This window comes from Lipotes vexillifer, unplaced genomic scaffold, assembly GCF_000442215.2.
Source record: "Lipotes vexillifer unplaced genomic scaffold, Lipotes_vexillifer_v1.1 scaffold829, whole genome shotgun sequence".
NCBI lineage: Eukaryota > Metazoa > Chordata > Mammalia > Artiodactyla > Lipotidae > Lipotes > Lipotes vexillifer.
This window is the reverse complement of record NW_006797023.1, coordinates 43,941-68,416: the sequence shown is the minus strand read 5'-3', so window position 1 is coordinate 68,416 and position 24,476 is coordinate 43,941. Positions and strand designations below refer to the sequence as shown.

General features: G+C 45.7%; 1 protein-coding gene across 1 annotated transcript; it reads right to left on the bottom strand.

Moving 5' to 3' along the window:
* Positions 1–745: 745 nt before the first annotated feature.
* Positions 746–21,763, bottom strand: IFNGR2 (interferon gamma receptor 2). Its single transcript, XM_007469149.1, is given in 7 exon segments — positions 746–952; positions 4,115–4,272; positions 4,672–4,831; positions 8,505–8,650; positions 12,961–13,169; positions 19,913–20,045; positions 21,727–21,763. Coding segments are annotated over 7 exon segments (1,050 nt in total).
* Positions 21,764–24,476: the final 2,713 nt, after the last annotated feature.

Here is a 24,476-nt window from a genome sequence, read left to right as displayed (position 1 = left end):
TGCCCATTGCCTAATTCTCTTTACACGCCTTGCTCAACACATGTGACATATCACGTACAAATGCAGTGCTGATGCAGCTTCTGAGAATCCCCTTCCTAACTTTTCAAGGAATCAAGTGACACAGGTCAAAATTTCTTGCTGCGTGACCATGAGGCCTCTGGGTAGCTCTACTGGGTGTTATTTAAGAAAACAAAAATTTAGATATAGTCATTTTTAAAAGTTGAAACTTTGCAGAAAATAGACCAAAATAAAGAAGGTGAAGAGGAAAAACTTCACAGACTTTTAAAAAGTTAACTATACAATCTTTTATTTCTAGCTTGAAAAGAAAAAAATGACCCTTAAATTAATAGGAAACTATTTACAGGATTAATCACATTTTAAGCCAGGACACTCTGTGTCCCTTGTTGGGATAGGCTGGGACAGCTTAGGTGACCTGCCCAAGGGGCCCAAGCTCCTTGCCATAGCCAGGAAAGGACCCCGTCTCCTGACCGCCTGGCCCCACCCACAATGTACAAAATATCAGAGGGGTGCCACAGCCATTTTGATAACAAATAATTATGGGCCTTTTTAGTGTTTAAGAGAAACCTTAATTTTTTTGGTATGTAGAATCGGTCTAGAAACTTGTAGGCTTTAGGAAATTCTTAGTTAAAAAAAAGTAAGTTATTCTCTCCCACGGGACCATATAGACCTCTCCCCAGGCACCCCCGGGTCTTTTCACGACAGGAATAAGGAGTAGCGGGCTCCATCAAGTCCTGACAGGCACATCCGCAGCTTCACTGTCTCAGGGTCCTCCTTCCACAGGCTGGTGGCTTGGATCGGTGCTTTGGTTCAAAGTGTCTTCTCGCTCATTCTCTGGAAACGACACGATGGACACAGAGTCCCAGGCATCATCCTTTGGCGAGCTGTCCTTATCCAAGGCGTCTAAGATGGGCTGAGCTGGATCCTTTAAATACTTGAAAAGGTTGAACACCATTACCATAATTTGTTTATCAGTTCCAAATACCAGAACTTCATACTTTAGTTTTAGTTGGCATAATCCTATTTCATTCAGGTATAACTTCCAATTCTGTCCACCAACGAAGCAACTTCTAAAACCGGAACCCCTGTTCACCCCTCCATCTCAATAACTCACACGAATCCAAGGGCCAACCCAGGGAATACTCTGAGAACATGAAAGGGCGTAACTCAGGAAAAGCAAGTTCTGACTTGCTGCACTGGATGAGGGCTTGTGGATTATCAATCCTAAAATGTCTCTGGAATTCTAACTTTTCAGGGAAGGAGGAAATGGAGCCTCTTGTTCAACTACCATGGGGGCAAAGAGGGAAAGTTCACGAGCATTTTTCGCAACCACTCCATCCACTGGTTGGTTCTACACACAAAACACGGGGTGCAGAGGATCTGCGCTATGCAGCCCTGGGCAAACCAGAAAGCGCAGGTCCTCAAGGCAAAGTGCCGGTCCACAGGCCTTAACTTGCCCTGGCCCTCCTGCCTCGGCTCTGGGCTTAGCCATCAATTAGCAAGTTACCAAGAACCAACTGCCTGGCTCTTGGAAATGCTGAAAGATACTGAAATACGGTCAGCTTAGAGCTGGCTGATGAGAAGACGAATGACCACGAATCACGCGCACTTGTGAAACCTCAAAAATATAAGTGAAACCTGATTCATTATTCTCATGTAACTTCAGTGACCTTTGATATAGACTTTTCACACTTTCCCAGAAAAGTGAACCGAAAGACTTTATGTTTTAGATTCAAGCACCAAAGGAACAACTAGTGGTAAATTCACTTACTAGGGTCCTGCTGCTAGTTCTGTGAGAGAGAGTTATTTGTTTGTTTGTTTTTTTAATTTTTTGGCTGTGCCATGTGGCATGCGGGATCTTAGTTCCCTGACCAGGGATTGAACCTGTGCCCCCTGCAGTAGAAGCTCGGAGCCTTAACCACTGGACCACCAGGGAAGTCCCGAGACAGACATTACTGATGCAAGTAAAATTCTGAGTTGAGAGCTGTTACGTTGGGACAGTATTAACCAGGGAAGGTTGTTTTTTTTTTGTTTTTTTTTTTTTTTTTTTTTTTTTTTTTTTTTTTTTTTTTTTTTTTTTTTTTTTTTGTGGTAAGAACACCTAACATGAGTTCTACCTTCTTCACACAGTTTTAAGTGCACAACACAGTACTACCTACAGGCACAATGTTGTACAGCAGGAACCAGAACTTATTCGTCTTGCATAACTGAAACTTTATGCCATTTGAAAGCAACTCCCTGCTCCCCCTGCCACCTGGCCCCTGGTAACCACTGTGCTACTCTCTGCTTCTATGAGTTTGACTATTATTCTATTTAGATTCTTGATAGAAGTGGAATCCTGCAGCATTTGTATGGAGGTTCCAGTAGGGAATATAACGTGCTTCGCATAACGTCTGTGTACTTTAAACACCTCATGACAGATGAAGGAAAACAAGTGACTATAGCTCTTTCTAGAAGCACCACTCTGTCTTTACAGACTAGATACAACAACATAAGGTTCTGTTTCCAGTACTTTTACCCTGATTTTACTGCAGAATGATAAACCTCCAGAAGCAAATAGTTCTAAATATGCTTGTATCAGCTAGCTTCTAATCCCAAGAACGTCCCGGCTGTCTCCTCAGAGGGCCTGGTTCCCTCGCAGAGCCTCAGGGGGTCGCTGGAGCTGGGCAGGAAAACAAGACTTTCCATAAGACCTACCCACTCCACTTTTCTTTCTTAAATCCTTTAAAATAGTAACATCCCCTGTGTACTCGGCGTGCAAGGCGTTGAACTCACGGCTCTGGGTGTGTTTACTCTAGAATCCTCCTGCCTGCACACTGTCTGACCCAAAGCTCGTGCTCTTGACTGCTGTCCCCACTGGTCCATGTCCCCTCCAGCCAGGCTTCAAAAGCCCGGGACTGTCGTGTTGTCTCCAGAGGGATCTACTGCGGCCGATCTCCTGTCCGGGCCAGACCAGGCCACCTTTTGGCCAACCTCGTGCCATTAAAAAAATTAAAAAAAAAAAAATTTTTTTTTACTTTATTTAACTAATTACTTAATTAATGTATTTGGCTGTGACGGGTCTTAGTTGCCGCATGTGGGATCTTCGTTGCGGCATGTGGGATCTAGGTCCCTGAACCCTGGGGATTTAACCCTGACCCCCTGCATTGGGAGCGCCGAGTCTTAGCCACTGGACCACCAGGGAAGTTGTCCCCCAATTTTTTAAAATTGTGGTAAAATACACATAACATAAAATTTACCATCTTAACCATTTTTAAGTGTACAGCTCAGTAGTGTAAAGTCTATTCACATTGTTGGGCAATGATCACTACCATCTGTCTCTAGAACATTTTAATTAATTAATTTATTTATTTGGCTGTGCCGGGTCTTAGTTACAGCATGTGGGATCTAGTTCCCTGACCAGAGATTGAACCCGGGCCCCCTGCATTGGGAGTGTGGAGTCTTAACCACTGGACCACCAGGGAAGTCCCTAGAACATTTTTCATTTTGCAAAACAAACTGTCCCCGTTAAACATTAACTGCCCATTTCCTCCCTCCCTCCGGACCCTGGCAACCACTATTCTACATTCTGGTTCTGTGAATGTGAGTACTCTAAGCACCTCATATAACTGGAATCATGTAGTATTTGTCTTTTTGTGACTAATTTATTTCCCTTATCATAATGTCCTCAAGGTTCATCCATGTTGTAGCATGTCTCAGAATTCCCTTCCTTTTTAAGGCTGAGTAATATTCCATTCATATGTATATACCACATCTCTTTTTTTTGGCTGCACCTGTGGCTTGCAGGATCGTAGTTCCCTGACCAGGGATTGAACCCGAGGCCAGAGCAGTGAAAGCGCTGAGTCGTAACCACTGGACTGCCGGGGAACTCCCACCACATTTTATTTATACATTCCTCTATCGATGGACACTTGGGTTGTTTCTACCTTTTGGCCATTGTGAATAATGCTGCTATGAACATGGGTGTACAAATAACCAAGTGCTGCTTTTAACTCAAATCTCTGTGTCATGGCTTTGTCCACTGCTCTACTCTTAGGTGTTACTAGTGGGGCATGAAAGGCTGACACGTCACCCTTTTAAATGTGTACACACATACCTCTTCTATTTGTGATGGGATGCTTGGTGGAGAGTGAAACCAGTATTTAACCAGGCCTCTGTATTTCAGTACCAGGAAGAGACAGGCCCCCACCAGCACTGACAGCAACAAAAAGGTTCCCATAGAGATCAGGATGACTTGTTGAAGCTTGGTGGTGGCTAAACAGGTGACATAAAAGTGAACAAGATGACCAGCCTACACACGATACAAACATCGGGTAATTTCTCATCCACCACTGCAATAAATAGAGTTCATGTCCCAGTAAACTGGATGGATACTGCCCCTCCCCGACCCAGCCCTCTATGCTTTAATTAATAGTTAGTAAAGGCAATCCTAAAACAAAGCAAGTGTTAGCTGTCTGGCAGCTCTTGCTACTGGAGACTTCAGCACCAGCTTGTTATCTCTTCAGTGAAGTGCTGTCCTAGCCCCTTCTCTCTGGGCCTCCGCACTCTCACCACCCTCCACACCACCCTCCACCTAATAAGCAATCCCTGATTGCACTACTTTAGGAGTGATCTGTTCCCAGCTCAGAAAGGACTTAAGAAAGCATACGTTACCATCCACTGTTGTTTCGGAGCAAGATACGTTGCTTAAATGCCCAGGTCTAGAGATGTTTTCTTTTGCCAAAAACAGTTCTGCCTTGACTTGGAAACAGTATACTCTTAGGGGTTTTAAATCATTCAAGGTGATGAAGTTGCTCCTGAAAGGGTGTGTCACCTACGTAAAATACACCAAGAACCACACCTGAAAATCACCCACATAGACATGGTCAAGCCCCTTCCAGCTTCTCCAATGTTTCCTCAAATTCACACTGAACACAATAACCAAAGACGAAGGTAATTCTGTTTCTAAACAAAGAGAATACCAATTTTATATGTATCACATATGCTTATAGCAGACAAATTTTATATGTGAAAATCGGTTAGGAACGTCAAAAAAGATGCTGATGGCATTAGAGCTGTGTTTCTGGCTGTGAGGTCCGAGGGCCCAACCGAAGCCCCATCACAGCAATGGAGGGTCCAAAGCTGGAATTTAGCAAATCCCAGTTTCTAGGACGAAATTTTCTCCTTTCAAATGAACATTTTGTATTTCATGGTTAATCTCATCTAGACACTTGAAGTTAGTCAACAAATAAAGGAAAAAAGTCATTCTAGGAAATAATGTTCCTTTGGTTCCCAATCTGCTTCTGGTTTTCACTGAAATGTGCTGACTCCTTTTATAGTTTTGGTCAAAATGATCTGAGTGATTTATGTCATCAGGAAAGAGTTGGGTCCCAAATTCTTGGCAGATTCTGTCCCCTCCTTCCCTCCCTGCTGCTACCCTCCCTCGGGTCTTGTCACCTCAATGGTCCCTCACTCTCACCTCAGACAAACTGTCACTGTTCCACAGGGAAAGGAGAAAAAAACCCACTATATTACAGCTATATAGGATTTCTCATAAAGGACTGCTTTCATTTTTTTTTTTTTTTTTGGTCTGCTGTGGGTCTTCGTTGCTACGTGCGGGCTTTCTCTAGTTGCGGCGGGTGGGGGCTACTCTTTGCGCGGTGCGCGGGCTTCTCATTGCGGTGGCTTCTCTTGTTGCGGAGCGTGGGCTCTAGGCGCGCGGGCTTCAGTAGTTGTGGTGTGTGGCCTCTGTAGTTCCGAGCATGCATGTGGGATCTTCCCGGACCAGGGATCGAACCTGTGTCCCCTGCATTGACAGGCGGATTCTTTTTTTTTTTTCTTTTTTGCAGTACGCGGGCCTCTCACTGTTGCGGTCTCTCCCGTTGCGGAGCACAGGCTCCGGACGCGCAGGCTCAGCGGCCATGGCTCACGGGCCCAGCCGCTCTGCAGCCTGGGGGATCTTCCCGGACCAGGGCACGAACCCGTGTCCCCTGCATCGGCAGGCGGACTCTCAACCACTGTGCCACCAGGGAAGCCCCTGGGCAGGCGGATTCTTAACCACTGCGCTAACAGGGAAGTCCCAGGACTGCTTTCTGATTTTGAGATACTACAGTAGAATATACTATAGCCATTTGAAATGGTGGAATATCACACACACTCCGGAACGTGGAGGTGAAGCTGCTTACATATGTTGACTGAAAAAAGGCAGATTTTTCAACAGTATATAGAACATCATCTTATTATTTATTTATTTTTTTGGCCATGCTGCGGGACCTAAGTTCCCCGACCAGGGATTGAACCCGCGCCCCCTGCAGTGGAAGTGCGGAGTCTTAACCACTGGACCGCCAGGGAAGTCTCATGATCTTATTTTTAAAAATACAAAATGACCATATTATATTTGAATAGTAGGATTAGAGATGATTTTTAATTTTTTTTCCTCCTATTTGAAATGATGACTGCCATGGCAGAGGAGGAAAATTTTTACTCCTGATGCCACATAAAGCAATTTTAAGGACAACATTCTTTTTGAGTACAACATTCTTTTTGAGTTTATTTTGGCAGCCAGTCGGCTATTCCAAAAGTTAGAATCACAGACTGCAGAGAAGAGCTACCATTCAGGCCTGAGACCGCTGTCCTTAGAAAGGCTTGCTTGCAAGGCTGACCCAAGGCTGGCATCTGGGACTTGGATTTGAGGAGTGTTTCCACCATTCCCTGACTGATAAGGGTGGTTTAGTGTGTAAACAATGCTCTTTATGCTGAACACCTGCTCTCCCTCTGGGAGTCTGGAGTTTTGGTGTCTATGTTGGGCAGAGGGTGCCTGTGTGACCAGCCCCCAATAAAAGCCCTGGGCACTGAGCCTCTAACGAGCTTCTCTGGTAGATAAGATTTCACACGTGCTGTCACGCCACTCTTGTTAAGTGTGTCCTGGGTGACTTCCAGGGGAAGACTCGGAAGCTTATGCCTGGATTCCAGTAGACTTTGCCCCATGTGCCTCTTCCCTTTGCTGAGTTTGTTTTGTGTCTTTTCTCTGGAAATAAATCACAGCCTTGAGTACAACTATACACTGAGTCCCATGCATCCTTCGAGCAAATCTAGGGGTTGGTCTTGGGGACCCCTGACATACAGACTCACAGATGGAATGGAGATCGTACAGGTGGCTTTCAGAGTTACTTTAGCCCCGGAATCTTTTGTTCATTAAAGTCCAAAGTATACATGCTCTGGCTGAAAGGGAGAAAGGGGAATCCCTTCTGCATTCTTCCAGGCCTTCTCTATTCCAGTTGACCAGACCTTGACCTCAGGATTTCGGGAAACGATTATTTCTTTCTTCCCTATTTGCTAAGAGTCTGTTCTTCAGTGAGTTCTGCCTTCCTTGGTGTTTTTACACTCACCACAAAGAAATGAAGAGCAAGTGCAAACATCAACTATGTGGAAGAGAAACAGCAATTAAGAGCATGGACCCTGAGGCTAGATGTCTCCTCTGCTTTGCTATCAGTTGCTGGCCTTGGGCAAGTTACTTAACCACTTGGTTTCCCTCCCTGTGAAACAGGTGGGTGTAAAGGTTAAATGAGATGATGTATCTAAAGTGCCTGGGCCAGGTGCCAGACACAAAGAAAGCTCTGGATAAACATAAGCTCTTATTCTTATAAAAAATTATAATAATGTTGAACTTAGGAAATCACGAATTTACACAGGTAGTAAAACATCATTAAATGTAGCTTGGAGGGACTTCCCTGGCAGTCCAGTGGTTACGACTCCGCGCTTCCACTGCAGGGGGTGTGGGTTCGATCCCTGGTTGGGGAACTAAGATTCTGCATGCCGTGCGGCGTGGCCAAAAAATAGAGGGAAAAAAATGTAGCTTGGATAAGCAGATACTGGAGGTGATTAAAGGCCATCAGTTTTTTCTTGTGCTACCCAGGGCTGACCAGACCCCTTTTGGTCTGACCCACCTTTGTCAACCTTACCCTGCCCCAGCCCCTCACGTGGCCTGCATTTCTAAAGGATCCGAGCACGTGCAGTTCCCCAAATGTGCCGAGCCTTTTCAAACCTACTGGCCCTTCTCCCTAGAACACTCTCTCTCCTTCCAGTAGACTTTTCACCTATTCATACTGCCCTCTTTGCAAACCATGCAAACCAGAGAATTCATATAGTTAAACCTTGCAGACTGCAGTAGTAAATTCATTGCTGTAGAAACAGGCCCACAGAAGCTCCCCAAACTCCGGAGTGTGGCAAAGGCACCATGGGCACCGGCTGAGTCCAGACCCAGACCATGGGGACCATGTGATACCAGGCAGAGAGGGCCCTGCAGATGGGTCTGGTGGGAGGGGAGTCTCAGCACAGTGAGTAGAAGCAGAGGTCCTGAAGAGAAAGATCAAAACCGCTAAGGCTCAGCCCCTAAGGGGATACCGGGATACCCTGGTGTCCTTGGCCACTTTAAAGTAGACTTTCTTTTGCTATCCAGAAACTCCAAAGAAATGAAAATCAAAAACAAAGAAGAAAAATTCTCTTGCCTGTTTGATTCTTCCCTTTTCCCAGTAGTAGACATAATACTGGAAAAAGGCCACGGAGGCAGGGACATCAAAGGGAGAAGAAAAGCTGATGATAAGGGAACCTTCTTCTGGGGTGACCCAGATGTCTTCTGGAGGTCCGATGGTGGCTGCAATAGAATTACAAACAAAATCAATCCATCAGTCTATGTGTATACGTAGATACATACATATATATACATACACGTGTACATCATATATATATGTACAGAATATGTATATTGTACATGTAATTATATTTAGTATGGTACACACATGCATATATTTATATATGCAATGAGATTGCACTCAGACTACCAGAGGCTATTCTGGGCACTAGATTTACTTGGAAGGCTCCGGGGCAGATAGCCCAGTGGAGCTACAGAGTGGCCCCAGGGGTTTCTGGCCTTCGGGGGAAGGAAGGGTCCTCACAGTTGTCCACATGGCCACGCCTGCCCACCCCCAGGAGACAGCTCAGGTGCAAGGATCGGGCAGGTACAGGGCACTCCCTGGCTCAACCACAAGAGCCAGTATTTCTCATCACAATTCCACAAGAAGAGTTTCCAGAGTCCCCACAAGGGACATGCCCAGTTACAAGAACCCCTTCACTCAGCAATGCCCCAGACACGGTTTCCTACCAGGTGGTTAAGACTGGCCTGGTTGAAGTTCTATTTACCAACCAGAGGTCCTTCTGACCATAAGCAATGCTACTAAGTCAGAAAGAGAAAAACAAATATCGTGTATTAACGCATATATGTGGAATCTAGAAAAATGGTACAGATGAACCGGTTAGCAAGGTAGAAATACAGATGTACAGGAAAAACGGATGGACACCAAGGGGGAAAGTGGCAGGGTGGTGGTGTGATGAATTGGGAGATTGGGATTGACGTATATACACTAATATGTATAAAATAGATAACAAATAAGAACCTCCTGTATAGCATGGGGAACTCTAATTCACTTCGCTGTATAGCAGAAACTAACACAACATTGTAAAACAACTATACCCCAATAAAAAAAGAAAAAGAAAAAAAAAATAATGTGGTTCATATGCCACCTTTATCAGGTTTCCAGAGAGCTGGAAGGTTAACCAAAGGTCAAATTTTCATGCAGAGAGGGAAGAGATTTTGTTAGCCTACCAAAAGTGGTGTTTACAAACTTTTAAATACGTGTATCTTTCTAGCTTTTTCTAATACAATGATTAAATATAATAACTGAGAAATATTACCATCATACGTCTATTTGTTAAGGCTTTTCATATAAGTCACAGGACAGCCAAGGACTATGGCTCATAACATGCTCTTAGAAGAAAGATCACAGCATTTATCAGGTGAGCATTTAAATTGTATAATTAACCAGAGCAACTCAGATCAAAATACAGGTTGTGTCCTCCAAGTTCTAAGAGGCCTGTTTCTGCACCTTCTATACACACAGATGATCATATCACGGTGAACAGTTCTGCGTTCACCGAAGTGGGGCTGGATTTCTCTCTCGCTTCCACACTCCGCCCTGGGCTCTCCCAGGTTGGGGAGGGTTAGGCATGTGTTCTGGTCACCTTTCTCTCTGTGTTAAAGTAACTGGTCCCTGCAGGGTTTGCACTCATGCCCTCTGATCTCCTTTGTTCTGGTGGAGGAACTAAGTCCAGACAGATAAAGGGTCGGGCCTGGCCCACCTCAAGCCACAGCGATGTTAGTGGATTAGCTGTGTATGACAAAAACCTCTCATTAAACCCGCTCACAGATGCTGGCACTCGCGTCTTCAAGCTACACTTTTGAAAGTGAAGTGACTGGAGCATGGAACAACATGTGGACCTGCAGGCCCAGGGCCCCGCTGAGCAGATTCTCTAGACTTTTCTGTGACTTACCCACCGGAGTGGGCATGGGAGCCCGGATGACTAATCACTTAACCGCTGAAAGGTCAGCACTGAAAGACCTGCCTTTCTGAAGGGCGTGCCAGACGGAGAATCTGATACCTACGTGATGAGTCTGTCTCTCGAAGGCGGACAGTCTGCCTTTTCTCTGGGCCCTGAAGGAGGGCTCAGTGGATCTATGGGTCATTACTGATAGCAGTGTCCACAGACTGAGCGATCACTCTAAACCTGGCAACACGGACTTTATATCCGTGTCCACACAGATCTATGTAACAACTACAGAAGGCCATCCCCATTTCCCAGAGGGGGAAACTGAAGCCCAGAGGGACATTACTTGCCCAGAGTAACAGCCGGTAATTGGCAGTGTTGGGATTCGAACCCAAGTTTATGTGATGCCACAGCCTACCCCCTTCAGGCACCATCTCATCCCTCTACCCTCAGTAAAGCATCTTCAAGTTGGTTACCCATCCTGACTCGACCGCAAGTGCTGAAAGCAGCGATGGGCTCTGAGAACACCACTGTCTTGAAGTTTACCAGTGACACCCCACCAGTAACTAACCGACGACATGGCTGCCCAACTCTGGCCGGGAGGAGAGAGAGCAGCAGCTGGCTGACTCTGGACCAGCGACTTCATGACAGGTCCTGCTTCTGATACCACCATTACTTTTTTCTCCACTAATTCCCACTTAGGTAATGCTTGATAGCTCAGATGTGTGATGGTTCTCCACTCAAGGACAAATAACTTGTCCACAGAAGACCAGCCAGCAGGGACTGCACTGTCTTCTCGACCACCCTCAAATTGCTAGCAAAAAGCTTTTTTAAAAAAATAATTTAAAAAAATTTATTTATTTATCTGGTTGTGCTGGGTCTTAGTTGCGGTATGTGAACTCTTAGTTGCGGCATGCGTGTAGGATCTAGTTCCCTGACCAGGGATCAAACCCGGGCCCCCTGCACTGGGAGTGTGGAGTCTTAACCACTGCACCACCAGGAAAGTCCCTTTCTTAGCTTCTATTACAGAAATTTTCAAACATATAGAAAGTAGAGAGAAGACTGTAAACAAAGCTCATGTACTCATCACCCAACTTTAAAGCAACCGTCAAGTCCTGACCAGTTTTGTTTCTCCTGTGCCCATCCACCTTGTAAGGACCACCTTGCCCCTCCCACTCTCTGGATTATTTTGAAGGAATCTCAGACATTACATCATTGCATCTGTAAATACTTCAGTATGTATCTTGAAAAGACCAGACTCCCCGCCTTTTTAAAAAAACATAACAAAATACCATTACAACACCTAAAGTATATTAGCAACAATTGCTTTATAAATCATCAAAGATCTAGACAGTGATCACATTTCCCCAATTGTCTTATACCTCTGTTTAATTTGAATCAGGATCCCACGAAGTTCCATACTTTGTGTTTGCATAGACACCGGAGAAACATTAGGCACGGCTGACCATGTGAAAAATGAATAATTGAAGGAACACATCTATAAACTAGTGTCTGACGACTCTCATGCTCCCTTCCAACATCTGGGAGCATATCTGTTCATTCAATCATTCCACAGATATTTTCTCTTATATGCCAGGTACTGTTCAAGGCTGAACTAAAATCCTTCCTGAACGGAAAAGAAGTTGTGCCATGTAACAGTGACCAGTGAAGCCAATATGCTAGTATTCCCTCCAGCACAGAGGTTAGCAAACTTTCTCAGTAAAGCACCAGAGTGAATTTAGGCTCTGACTGGTCACGCAGCCCCTGTTGCAACTACTCAGCTCGCCTGTTGCAGCTTGGAAGCAGCCATAGACAGTATATGAAAAGATGGGGAAACTGCATTCCGATAAAACTTTTTTTTTTTTATTGGAGTATAGTTGATTTACAATATTGTGTTAGTTTCAGGTGTACAGAAAAGTGATTCAGTTATACATGTATTCTTTTTCAGATTCTTTTCCATTATAGGTTATTACAAGTTCCCTGTGCTATACAGTAGGTCCTTGTCGTTTATCTATTTTATATATAGTAGTGTGTATATCTTAATCCCATACTCCAAATTTATCCCTCCCCCCCTTTCCACTTGGGTAACCGTAAGTTTGTTTTCTATGTCTGTGAGTCTGTTTCTGTTTTGTAAATAAGTTCATTTGTATCATTTTTTTAGATTCCCCATGTAAGTGATATCATACAATATTTCTTCCTCTGACTTACTTCACTTATATGATAATCTCTAGGTCCAACCATGTTGCTGCAAATGGCATTATTTCATTCTTTTCTATGGCTGAGTAGCATTCCATTGTACATATATAACACATTTTCTTTCCAATAAAACTTTACAAAAACCGGTTGGCAGGCGGGATTTGACCTGCAGGCTGCGGTGTGACAACACCCAGGCCTAGCAAATCACCCTCCCCTAGCCCCAGCTTCCGTGGTCAGTACTCTGGTTTGACCATCATACCCACCTGGGTGCTGGTTATTTAGGGTGAGAGGCAGGACGGAGGGGCATGGAGTCAGTACCGCTCAGCGAAGAGGAAAGTGAAGAAAACCTGCAAACGTTAAAGGAAGTTTGTACCCAAGTCGTCTTACCATTCCGATAGTGTTCGAACCAAGGCGCCTTTACCCAGGCAGAGACGAGGTCCCCCAGCTTAGCTCGGAGGCGTAAAGTGATGTTGAAATGCCGTGGGAAGCCCTCTGAGAGGCTGTTTGCGGTAAAGTTGCACTCTGTCCCGGTGAGGTTCGTACAGTCCACCCTGCTGTCTTTTCTGTTGACGTCATACCAGGTACTACTACTGCTGCTGCAAAGGGAATAAGGATTTTACTTTGCATAAGTCTCTTCTTTGATCACATATAACAGTTTCCCCAGAGATGAGTTTTTATTTATTTATTTTTTTGCGGTACGCGGGCCTCTCACTGCTGTGGCCTCTCCCATTGCGGAGCACAGGCTCCGGACGCGCAGGCTCAGCGGCCATGGCTCACGGGCCCAGCCGCTCCGCGGCATGTGGGATCTCCCCGGACCGGGGCACGAATCCGCGCCCCCTGAATCGGCAGGCGGACTCTCAACCACTGCGCCACCAGGGAAGCCCCAGAGATGAGTTTTTAATTCGATGTTTTTGATTGAGACATTGCTCACATACCATACACTACCCCCATTTAAAGTGTACAATTCAATGGATTTCAGTAAATTCACACAGTTGTGCAGACTCAGCACAATCCATTTCAGAACATGTTCATCATCCCCTAAAAACCCCTGCACCTATAGCGATCACTCTCCGTTTCCTCCACCCCCCAAGCCCTACGGTACCATTGATCTACTTTCTATCTCTATGGATTCGCCTGTTCTGGACATTTCATAGAAATACAATCATAAACTATGTGGTCTTTTGTGACTAGTGCCCTTCACTTAGCCTGTTTTACTTAGTATGTTTTCAAGTGTGATACATGTTGTAGCAGGTATCAGTACTTCATCCCTTCTTATGACCAAATAATGTCCCATTGTATGTACATACCACGTTTAGTTTATCCACTGATCTGCTGATGGGCACGTGGGTTGTCTCCACTTTATGGCTATTGTGAATAATGCTAAGAATATTCACATGTAAATTTCTTTGTGAACTATGTTCAGTTCTGTGGGGTGTATACCTAGGAGCGGACTTGCCGGGTCATATGGTAACTCTATTTTTAACTGATTTCCAAAGTAGCTGCACCATTTTACCTTCCCACCCACAATGTATGAGGGTTCCAATTTCTCCTCATTGTCACCAACACTTGTTATTATGCCTTTTTTATTTTATTTTGTTAATAAATTTATTTATTTTATTTATTTTTGGCTGCATTGGGTCTTCATTGCTGCACACGGGCTTTCTCTAGTTGCGGCGAGCAGGGGCTACTCTTTGTTGCGGTGCGCAGGCTTCTCATTGCGGTGGCTTCTCTTGTTGCGGAGCAAGGGCTCTAGGCGCGCGGGCTTCAGTAGTTGTAGTACACAGGCTCAGTAGTTGTGGCTCACGGGCTCTAGAGCGCAGGCTCAGTAGGTGTAGCGCACGGGCTTAGTTGCTCCGCGGCATGTGGGATCTTCCTGGACCAGGGCTCGAACCCGTGTCCCCTGCATTGGCAGGCGGATTCTTAACCACAGCACCACCAGGGAAGCCCATGCCTTTATTGTAGCCATCCAAGTGGCTGTATTTCCCCTGGTGACTAATGATGTTGAATATCTTTTCATGTGCTTATCGGCTATTTGCATATCTTCTTTGGAGAACTGTCTACTCAAATCCTTTGTCTATATTTTAATTGGGTTATTTGCCTTTTAATTTTGAGTTGTAAGAGTTCTTTATACATTCTGGATACAAGTCCCTTATCAGATATATGATTTGCAAACATTTTCTGCCATTTTGTTCTACAGCTGATTTTAATGCTTCAAACTCAGCCTCTGTAGCCTATGTCTTAGGAATGATACTGTGTTCATACAAACCATACCCATACTTCCTGCTGGTGTAGAGTTTGTTTTCACCCCATAGCTGCCCATTTAAAGAGAGTCTTGGCCACATGAAAACTTTGCCAAATGTAAGGCCATGCATCCTTGTAAGTGAGAATGCATTCCCCAGAGTCCCAATGCCACCTGCCTATGTGGGATTCTACTCGCTGACTCTGAGCTCTGTCCTTAGGTGACTGACTTGAGAAAAGGCAGGAAGGTAGCTCTAGAAGCCTCAGTAGTGTGGCAGTAGGCACTGTCCCCTCTCGGGACAGGCTGTGCCCTGGACAGCAACTCTGGCCTGGAAAGCAAGGCCAGGGGAGACAGGAGAAATGAGGCTGGGGGGTCACGGCCACCAGCTCTCACACAACACATGTGCTTCTAAGTGTACCTCTGACGCTGCCTCGAGACTTATCTTCTGCTAATGTGGCGGGTGACCAGATGAAAGCCACATCAAGATGTGTGGCCAGGGATTCCACAGAAGATGCCCACCATACTCACATACCACCACGCCCTGGGGTCACAGGCCCTAATGGGGGAAGGGACCACAAACCACAGGCACCCCCTCTCAGTCTGGGGGTGGTGTGCTTCACAAGGGGGTAAGTGATTTTTAAGTTATACAGATACTTAAAGGTACTATAACCTTCTCCCTGCCAATCCCAGCTGTTGAACTGGGGCAAAAGGCCCTCTCCCTGATTTGCCAGGGAACTGACCACCCATGTTCCATCTCCTCCCCTCACCTCCAAGCTTGCCCCTTTCGGATTTATCCCAGGGACGCAAGGGTTTTTCAATATCTGCAAATCAATCAGTGCGATGCACCATATCAACAAATTGAAGAATAAAAACCACAGGATCATCTCAATAGATGTAGAAAAAGCTTTTGAGAAAATTCAACACCAATTTATGATAAAAACTCTCCAGAAACTGGGCGTAGAGGGAACCTACCTCAACATGATAAAGGCCATATATGACAAACCTACAGCTAACATCAGACTCAAGGGTGAAAAGCTGAAAGCATTTCCTCTAAGGTCAGGAACAAGGCAAGGAGGTCCACTCTCGCCACTTTTATCCAACATAGTTTTGGAAGTCCTAGCCAATCAGAGAAGAAAAAGAAATAAAAGGAACCCAAATTCGAAAAGAAGTTAAACTGTCATTGTTTGCAGATGACATGATACTATACATAGAAAATCCTAAGGACGCTACCAGAAAACTACTAGAGCTCATCAATGAATTTGGTAGTTGCAGGTTACAAAATCAATACACAGAAATCCGTTGAATTTCAGAACTACTTTTTAAAAGTGTTTCTCAAAGAAGGGGTTTAAAAGGGCACAAGCCATCCAAATTTAAATGACAGCTGACACATGAAGGTCAGCAGTTTGGGGGGGGGGAGTGGAGTTCTGGAAGGTGGCCTCCCCATCTAATTGCAAAGGGTAAAAATAAGGTGCTGTGGGCCCCATTTAAATGGATAATGAAATGGACACAGCCTCACGAGCATGGCACTGCCCCATGTCTGGACTCCCACCCTCTTGCCCAGGCTTATGTTGAATCAGCCAGTCTGAGCCTTACCCAGCAAGTAGTCCTGGCTCCTGGCAATGTACTCATGTGGATGGCCTCTGTCCCTTTTACCTAATTTTGAAAGCAACCTCATCATGAGAGGGAGAACAGCATAATGATTGAACACATGGACTCTGGGGCCAGATTACCTGGGTTCAAATCCCAGTTACTTCACTTCTCTGTTCCTCAGTCTTCTTATCTATAAGATGGGATGAACTATAGCATCTGACTCTCAGGGTTGTCCTGACAGTTGAAACAGTGGACACCAGGAAAGTGCCTGGATCAGGGCCTGGTGCCTAGTAAGCACCATCTCAATGTTTGTTAAACACCTGGGCAACCGATGATTTCACTGTCCAGCCTCTGTTACATCACTTCCAAAAATGATGAAGTTTTTTCCCTTTGAACCCAGCAAGTCATCTTCCAGAAATGTAAGAAAACAATCCGACACAATTTATGTTTGAGATCATTACTTATAACAGTCACAAACTGTCAACTATTTATACCACTCGTGAGTGAGGAAAAGTTTAAAAAATCCTGAGTGATACATCATATAACAGAACATAGAATAAAAATGTTCACACAGAAATAACTGTATGAAAAAAGTGGCTACATGCTTAACTACATTAAGTTAAAAGGAAAGAAAAAAAGGAAACAGGACCCAGAAGCATAACCCCAGTTTTGTTTCAGTCTTACACAAATGCTGGCACATTTGCAAACAACTGCATGTATTTAGAAAAAAACGTCTAGAGAGAAATACACTAAAATGAGAATAGTGATTTTTCTTGGACAGCAGGTTGTTTTAATTTTATTCTTTTTACTTTTCTGGGTTTTCCACATTTTCTATAAAGAAAATGTATTGCTATTAAAATTATAAAACAATGAAATTTTAAAAATGCATTGGGAAGACTGGGCAAGTGGGATGTGACCTAGAAAGGGCCCTGCTGTCTGCCTGTCTTTATTTTCAAGAAAAAACAGAAATTCGGTTCTTTTTTTTTTTTATTTAAGTGAAATCTCCAGATGTTTAAATGTCGGCACTAATTGGAAAAAAAAAAATGAAACACTGTGGACCAAACACAGACTTTAGGCCACATGATCTGCAACTTCTGATGTAAACTTAAAATTTGCCCACAAAGTGCTCTATGTAATTTTGGCTTTGCTACTGTGACTGTCAAAAAACAGAGGCACGTTTATTTATAATTATAGTGATGTTTTACTGGAGAGAAACAGAATGGAAACTTTTAAGTCCCCGGAGCCTCAAAATTAAATTATTTAATGTAACTAAAATGTCCTAAACATGTGAAAGTATCTAGAAACAAACCAACAAAAAAAGCAAAGGCCCTCTTCCATGATCAAATCTGTAATTGGAAAAGAAAACAAAATTAACTGCTGTTTGAGTTTTCAGTGACCCCCCCTCAGCTTTTACAAATAGGGACATTCACATTCAACACATCACATCCAAAACCAACCTCTAACCTGATAAAATATCTACAAAATACTTTCCGAATAGAAAACACAGTGAAACAGGTTGGTCTGTGATGTGAAACTGTCAAAGGCTTTAACAAATACTTCTAATATTTAGAGGTGCTCTGTCAACCCACAAATACACTTCCCCAGTCAAGGCTAAGGAATGCTAGTCAACAGATCAGCTGTAACTTCCCCTTAACTGAAATCTTTTTGTGTGGCTCTAGGATACCATATTTACTCAATGCCAAGCAGGGCCACCTTCACGGGCATGTGACCTGCGCAGTGGCACAATGCTGTACTCCTAGGAGGGCACCTGGTTTGAAGCTCTGCTTTACCATCCTGAAATTCCCAATACTTTTTGCACAAGGGGCCCTACATTATCATTTTGCACCGGGCCCCACAAATTATGTAGCCGGTCCTCATGGACTGGTCCTTTTATTACAGATGATCATGTTTGTAATTTATAATTACTTCAGAAGTAATTTATTCAGATAAATGCGATCCAGAGATAGTACTCAAATCCCAGTTCAGAATTTATTTTTGTTAAGCAAGTATTGTTACAATGGACAGTTCATGATGAAAACGAAGTCATCTGGAAACTACTCCTCTAACAAATTAACCGTCTGTAATTTTTCTACATTGCCTGCCTGTTCTTGACCACAGACTCATTCCATGTCGCATACAGTTGCACCTGCTGTCATGTGACACATAACTACTCTTTTTACTGGTCACCTAAGGGTTCATCCATAAGTTAAAACTTGACACAGTTTGCCACCTTCCTGCTAATGGACATGAATAGACACTTCAATGAATCAGTATATCTTCATGAATATAAGTTTGTTTTTTTTTCCTGATGGGGCGGTCGTATTGTCTGCCTAGGATAAAAGTAACATGGACATCCCTACGACAAAGTGAAGAGTAGAATTATTTTCTAAGGGGGCTGTGCACATAATTGATCCTGATCCAGCACTGTATCCACCAGCCACATTCTCAAAAGCACTGAGCATTCCTTTTTTTTTTTTTTTGGCTGTACCACGTGGCTTGCAGGATCTTAGTTCCGGTACGCAGGCCTCTCACTGTTGCAGCCTCTCCCGTTGCAGAGCACAGGCTCCGGACGCGCAGGCTCAGCGGCCATGGCTAACGGGCCCAGCCACTCCGCGGCATGTGGGATCTTCCTGAACCGGGGCACGAACCCGTGTCCCCTGCATCGGCAGGCAGACTGTCAACCACTGTGCCACCAGGGAAGCCCCCAGCATTCCTATTTTTAAAAAGTTTGCTTATTTAGTAATCTAAAAATGACTTCGCCGATAAATTTTTTTTTTTTTTTTGCGCACCATGTGGCATGCAGGATCTTTGTTCCCCGACCAGGGATTGAACTCACGGCCTGTGCATTGGAAAAGCGGAGTCCTAACCACTGGACCGTGAGGGAATTCCCACAATAATTTTAACTTAGTCCCCACTTAATTCATTTAACAAGGTAAACAAGGACTTGGATTTTGTCTTTCTTCTTCCCCTATGCGTCTATACTGCAAATCAAGTGATGGCAAACTGTAAAAAAGCTTGAAAAGAAGGTGAGAGACAGAATGAGGGGCCGGAATAAAATGCAAAATGGAACACCAGTTTAGAAACTGAGAATTAATAGTTCATTAGATGAATAACTTCCTTATTAGACCAAATTTGGCCCACAAGCCTAAATAAACCAGATTTTGACACCTGAAAAAGATGAAGACCAAAAGATGCCTCTTGCCCTTTCAAGACAGGAAGGCTTTTTATACATCTTCTCTTGAAACTGATGAATCAACTTTCACCAAACTAAGCAGTCATGTGGTTAGACAGCTGAGTTCTCTGATGGCCGGTGTCCTTTCAGCCTTCAGATAAGTGGGGTGTTGTGAAATCTCTGTCCTTGGAGATGTAAAAAGCACAAGAGAACTATCTGCTTCCCATGGATTTGCTTACAATCCTGCCAAGAGGCAAGAACAAGGAGCTGGCCTCAGGTTCCGTAACAACCTCCCAACCCCAGCTCCCAGTAAGAATGCCAACAGAAATGTCGCTTACTATTTATACTGCACCTGGTAGACCACCGGCCTTGTGTCATTGTTCAGGGACACGGGCTCCCAGCTCAGAGCCTGCTGGGCGTTGTACAGGTGAACCTTCAGGTTTTGAGGAGCAGGCAGCTGGAAGGGAGTGTCTTGACAGGGACAGAGAATAAGAGAAGGCGGGGAGAGGCGGGAGAGAAAGGGAGGGTCAAGAGGAGAAAAATCGATTACAAAAATATTCCAATGCACTCTACCAGACCATTCCTATGCCTTGTTTTTTGTTTTTTTTTTAACTAATTGCTATTGGAGTATAGTTGCTTTACAATGTTGTGTTAGTTTCTACTGAACAGCAAAATGAATCAGCCATACATATACATATATCCCCTCTTTTGGATTTCCTTCCCATTACGCCTCGGTTTTTGGTATTACCCGTTCTCCCCTACTCCTTTAGCCTTTGACTAAAGACGGCACTACTGACACAGACCGTGGGAAAAAGGGGGGCTTGGGGCTGCCTTTCCACTTGCAGGTTCCAGTCCTTATGAATGGGTCCTGGGTATGGGGTCTGGCTGAACCAGAATGCCTGTTTTATGTTTAGTAAGTGTGGGTAACTTAACAGCCCGGGCTTCTGTTTCTTCGTCAGGAATAAGGAATAAATAACAGTAGACTGCAGAAGGCCGTGGAGAAAATTAACTTGATGACCACTTGACATGCATTAGACCCAGACTTATACCAAAGGAGTGTTTGGTAAACTTCCACAAACATGGGTGCGCACACACACACACACACACACACACACACACACAGAAACACACCCCAAACCAGGCGTGCAAAGCCCACAGACACCTGGGAGGGTGAGGACTTGTCTTCTGGGCTTCATCAGAGTCGTTGTGTTTCTCAAAGACCCCCCAACATCACAAGCACTGAAGTTAAAATGCAGATTCCCAGGCACCACCCCAGACCAGGAATTCTGCATTTTCAACAAGCTTCCCAGCTGATTCTCATGCACACTGAAGTTTGAGAACTACAAACGATAGAATAACACATTCCCCAGGGAACTGCCACCAAGATCTGAATCCCCCTTTTTGGGGTGACCTGGGAGACACAACTCCAAGCAGGTGCTTTACAGGATTGGGCTAGAGGCTGCCCGCACGGGAGCCTTTTCTCTAGTAAGAAAACAGACTGTAATGGTAGACTTTCTCTGAGATTTAAAGCTTAATGGGGACTTCCCTGGTGGCGCAGTGGTAAAGAATCCGCCTGCCAACGCAGGGGACATGGGTTCGATCCCTGGTCCGTGAGGATTCCACATGCCACAGAGCAACTAAGCCTGTACGCCACAACTACTGAAGCCCGTGAGCTGTAGGGCCCGTGTGCTGCAACTACTGAAGGCTGCGTGCCTAGAGCCTGTACTCCGCAACAAGAGAAGCCACCGCAACGAGAAGCCTGTGCAACAAAGAGTAGCCCCCGCTCGCTGCAACTAGAGGAAGCCCGCGCACAGCAACAAAGACCTGACGCAGCAGACAAAAAACAAAAAAAAACATTAATGAGAAACACCCAGAGGTGGAAAGTAAAGTTTGAAAAACATGCCGTTCCAGAATTCAAAGCAGGAAACTCAAACCACACAATTTCAGTAAATGCATCCAATCTTAAAGAAAAAAGGATGCCCGGATCAGCTGATAGCCTGGCCTGCTACTCTTTTCTGAAAGGTACATTACCTAGAGTCTGTGGCCACTTGTTTACTTACAGAATGTCCACTGTCTTCACAGCTATGACCTTGGGCTGACCTCCATTCTAGATCTTAATTCAAGCAGCTCACCAGCACTGCTGCCAACTCACACCAGGCCTCATGGAAGCTGGGCCAAAGGCGCAGCATGGCGGGAGGCTGGTCTCCTGGTCAGGCCCATCTCACTCACTGTGGCTGCTATAGCCCAGTGGATGCCAAAGCTGAGCTGAGAAATGAAGTTCTGCTTCCAGGGAGGGATGTGCAGGGTCTCAGGGGTGAGTGCTTGGTTAGGACTGGGCACCCATCAGAGCATCCCGGAGACCTTCTACTGTCTATATTAGTTTTCTAGTTTAAAAAAATTAATTAATTAATTAATTTTTGGATGTATTGGATTTTCATTACATGCGGGCTTTCTCTAGTTGTGGCGAGCTGGGGCTACTCTTTGTTGTGGTGCGTGGGCTTCTCATTGCGGTGGCTTCTCTTGTTGTGGAGCACGGGCTCTACGAGTGCGGGCTTCAGTAGTTGTGGCTCGCGGGGTCTAGAGCGCAGGCTCAGTAGTTGTGGCGCACGGGCTTAGTTGCTCCACGGCATGTGGGATCTTCCCAGACCAGGGCTCGAACCCGTGTCCCCTGCACTGGCAGGCGGATTCTTAACCACTGCACCACCAGGGAGGTCCCCAGTTTCCTACTGATGTTGAAATAAATGACCCCAAATGTAGTTTCTTAAAACAACCCAGATTTATGCTCTTACAGCTCTGGAGGTCAGAAGTTTGCAGTAGGTCTCACTGGGCCCATGTCAAGGTGTCGGCAGGGCTCTGTTCCTTCTGGAAGCTTGCCTTTTTCCTTGCCTAGAAGTTGCTCACATTCTTTGGCTCATGGCCTCTGCCTCCGGCAATGCTGGGCTGAGTCTTTCTTGTGCTGTCGTCTCTTTGGTTCTGATTCTCTTGCCTCCCTCTCCCATCTTCCAAGGACCCTTGTGATTGCACTGGGCCCACAGAGCCCGACAATCCAGGATAATCTCCCCAGCTCAGGACCCCTAATTTAATCACGTCTGCCAAATCCCTTTTGCCATGTAAGATAACGTGGTCACAGGTTCCGGGGATGAGGATGTGGACACCCTTATTCAGCCTGACCCAGGACTCCTCCCCACCTCCCCATCTCTGGGGAGGGGCCAGAGACGTTCCCCCTCCCTCCGCCCTTCTCCTGGCACCCTCTTCCCCGTCTAAACATTCAGCTGAGAAAGGGAACGACAGGGGACCAGCGAAGTCTTCCACCCCAACTGGCACGTGGACCAGAAGAAAGCCTTCTGGAAAAGCTGGGGTCTCCAGATAAGTCTTCCACTTTCTTCAACTTTCATTTTACTGAGGCGTGGAGAGAAGACCTGCAGTTTTGCTCTCGTATTTGAGTTTCTAGGACTCCCCTGTCTCCCCACGTTCAGAGAAGAAAATGAGTCTTACGGCTGTAGATTTCACAGTGAACTACCGGAGGCCGCCCGCTCATCAACACCAACGGCTTCAACCCCGGCTCTGCACGCCTCTCGGGAGGCGCGGCCCTCAACGGCCTCCCGTGGCCTCCTCCTTGTTCCTGGGAAGCGCCGGGCACCCTCCCACCTCGCCTTGCCCTTGCTGCTGCCCTTCTCTGGAGCCTTCTCTCCCCCTGTGCCAGGCTCTCTCCCCCGCTCCCTTCATGTCTCTGCTCAGATGCCACCTTATCAGAGCAGATTCCTGCCTACGAAGCCCAGGGCAGGGGACTCCCAATTCCTGCTTTCCTTTTCTCCTGGCTTTCCCACCACCTGCGTCCTTTGTTTACACCCCAGTGGTGAGAGGCATGGATTCCAGAACTTGACTGCCTGGGTTCAAAGCCACGCGCTCTTTGCGGGACCTTGAGCAAGCTGTTTCCCTCTCTGTGCCTCGGTTGTCTCACCTGCAAAACGGAAACGAAAACAGTGCAGACTTCAAAGGGTTATTATGAGGAATGAGTGGGTTAATTTCACATGCGGTGCTGAGAACAGTGCGAGCACCACGTGATCGTTTCCCCTCCTCCTTGCTAGCAGCTCACTGACAGTCTCCCCCAACACTAGAGCAGCGAGCTCCAGGAGGGCTGGGTGTTGCCACACTTGGGGGCTGTTTCATCCCCAGTGCCTGGAGGACCAGGCACGCAGGATCTGGGGAGCGAGTGGCCTGCAGGCCAGTGGCCTGAGTTGCTTCAGGGATTATGTAGCCAGTTTCTGTGTCCTCGGTGTTGCATTTGTCCACCCAAAACCCACGCTAATCTCACTCTCTCTTTCTCTTCCTTGCTTTATGTGTAAGTCCTGCCTTTTCTCTGGTCTCAGAGGCTGGGGCAGGGAGTGGGTATAACTCTGGACTATGGACTTATCTGGATGGCTCTAAAGGGTCAACGTATTTAGGGCCATAGCACCTGCTGTCAACAGTGTTGACAAAGGCTCTGTGGGAAGGGAAGAGAATTTCTGGACAAAGGGCTTTGGCTAGAATCCTGATCCTGCCACCTAGAGCCATGGGATCCTACCACGACCCCACCTGAGCCTCAGTTTCCCCATGAATAGTGAAATGATACCATCTCTCCCAGAGATGCAGTGAGGGGCAAATGCAGGACCACGAATGAAAGGCAAAGCAGACACTGCTGCCTAAGTGTGATTTTTAAGACGTGCCCATTTCAGGGTGATCTGATGGATGGATGCTTCTGCAGGTGGCGAGCCGCAACCCGATACCCAGACCCTGTCTTCAGCGACCACCAACAGGGGGCCCAGCCCCATGCTGATCACTGTATTCAATGGTCTGACCCTGCTGTAGGCAGAACAGTGGCCCCTCCCAAAGATGTCTGTGTCCTAATGTATTCACAGAACA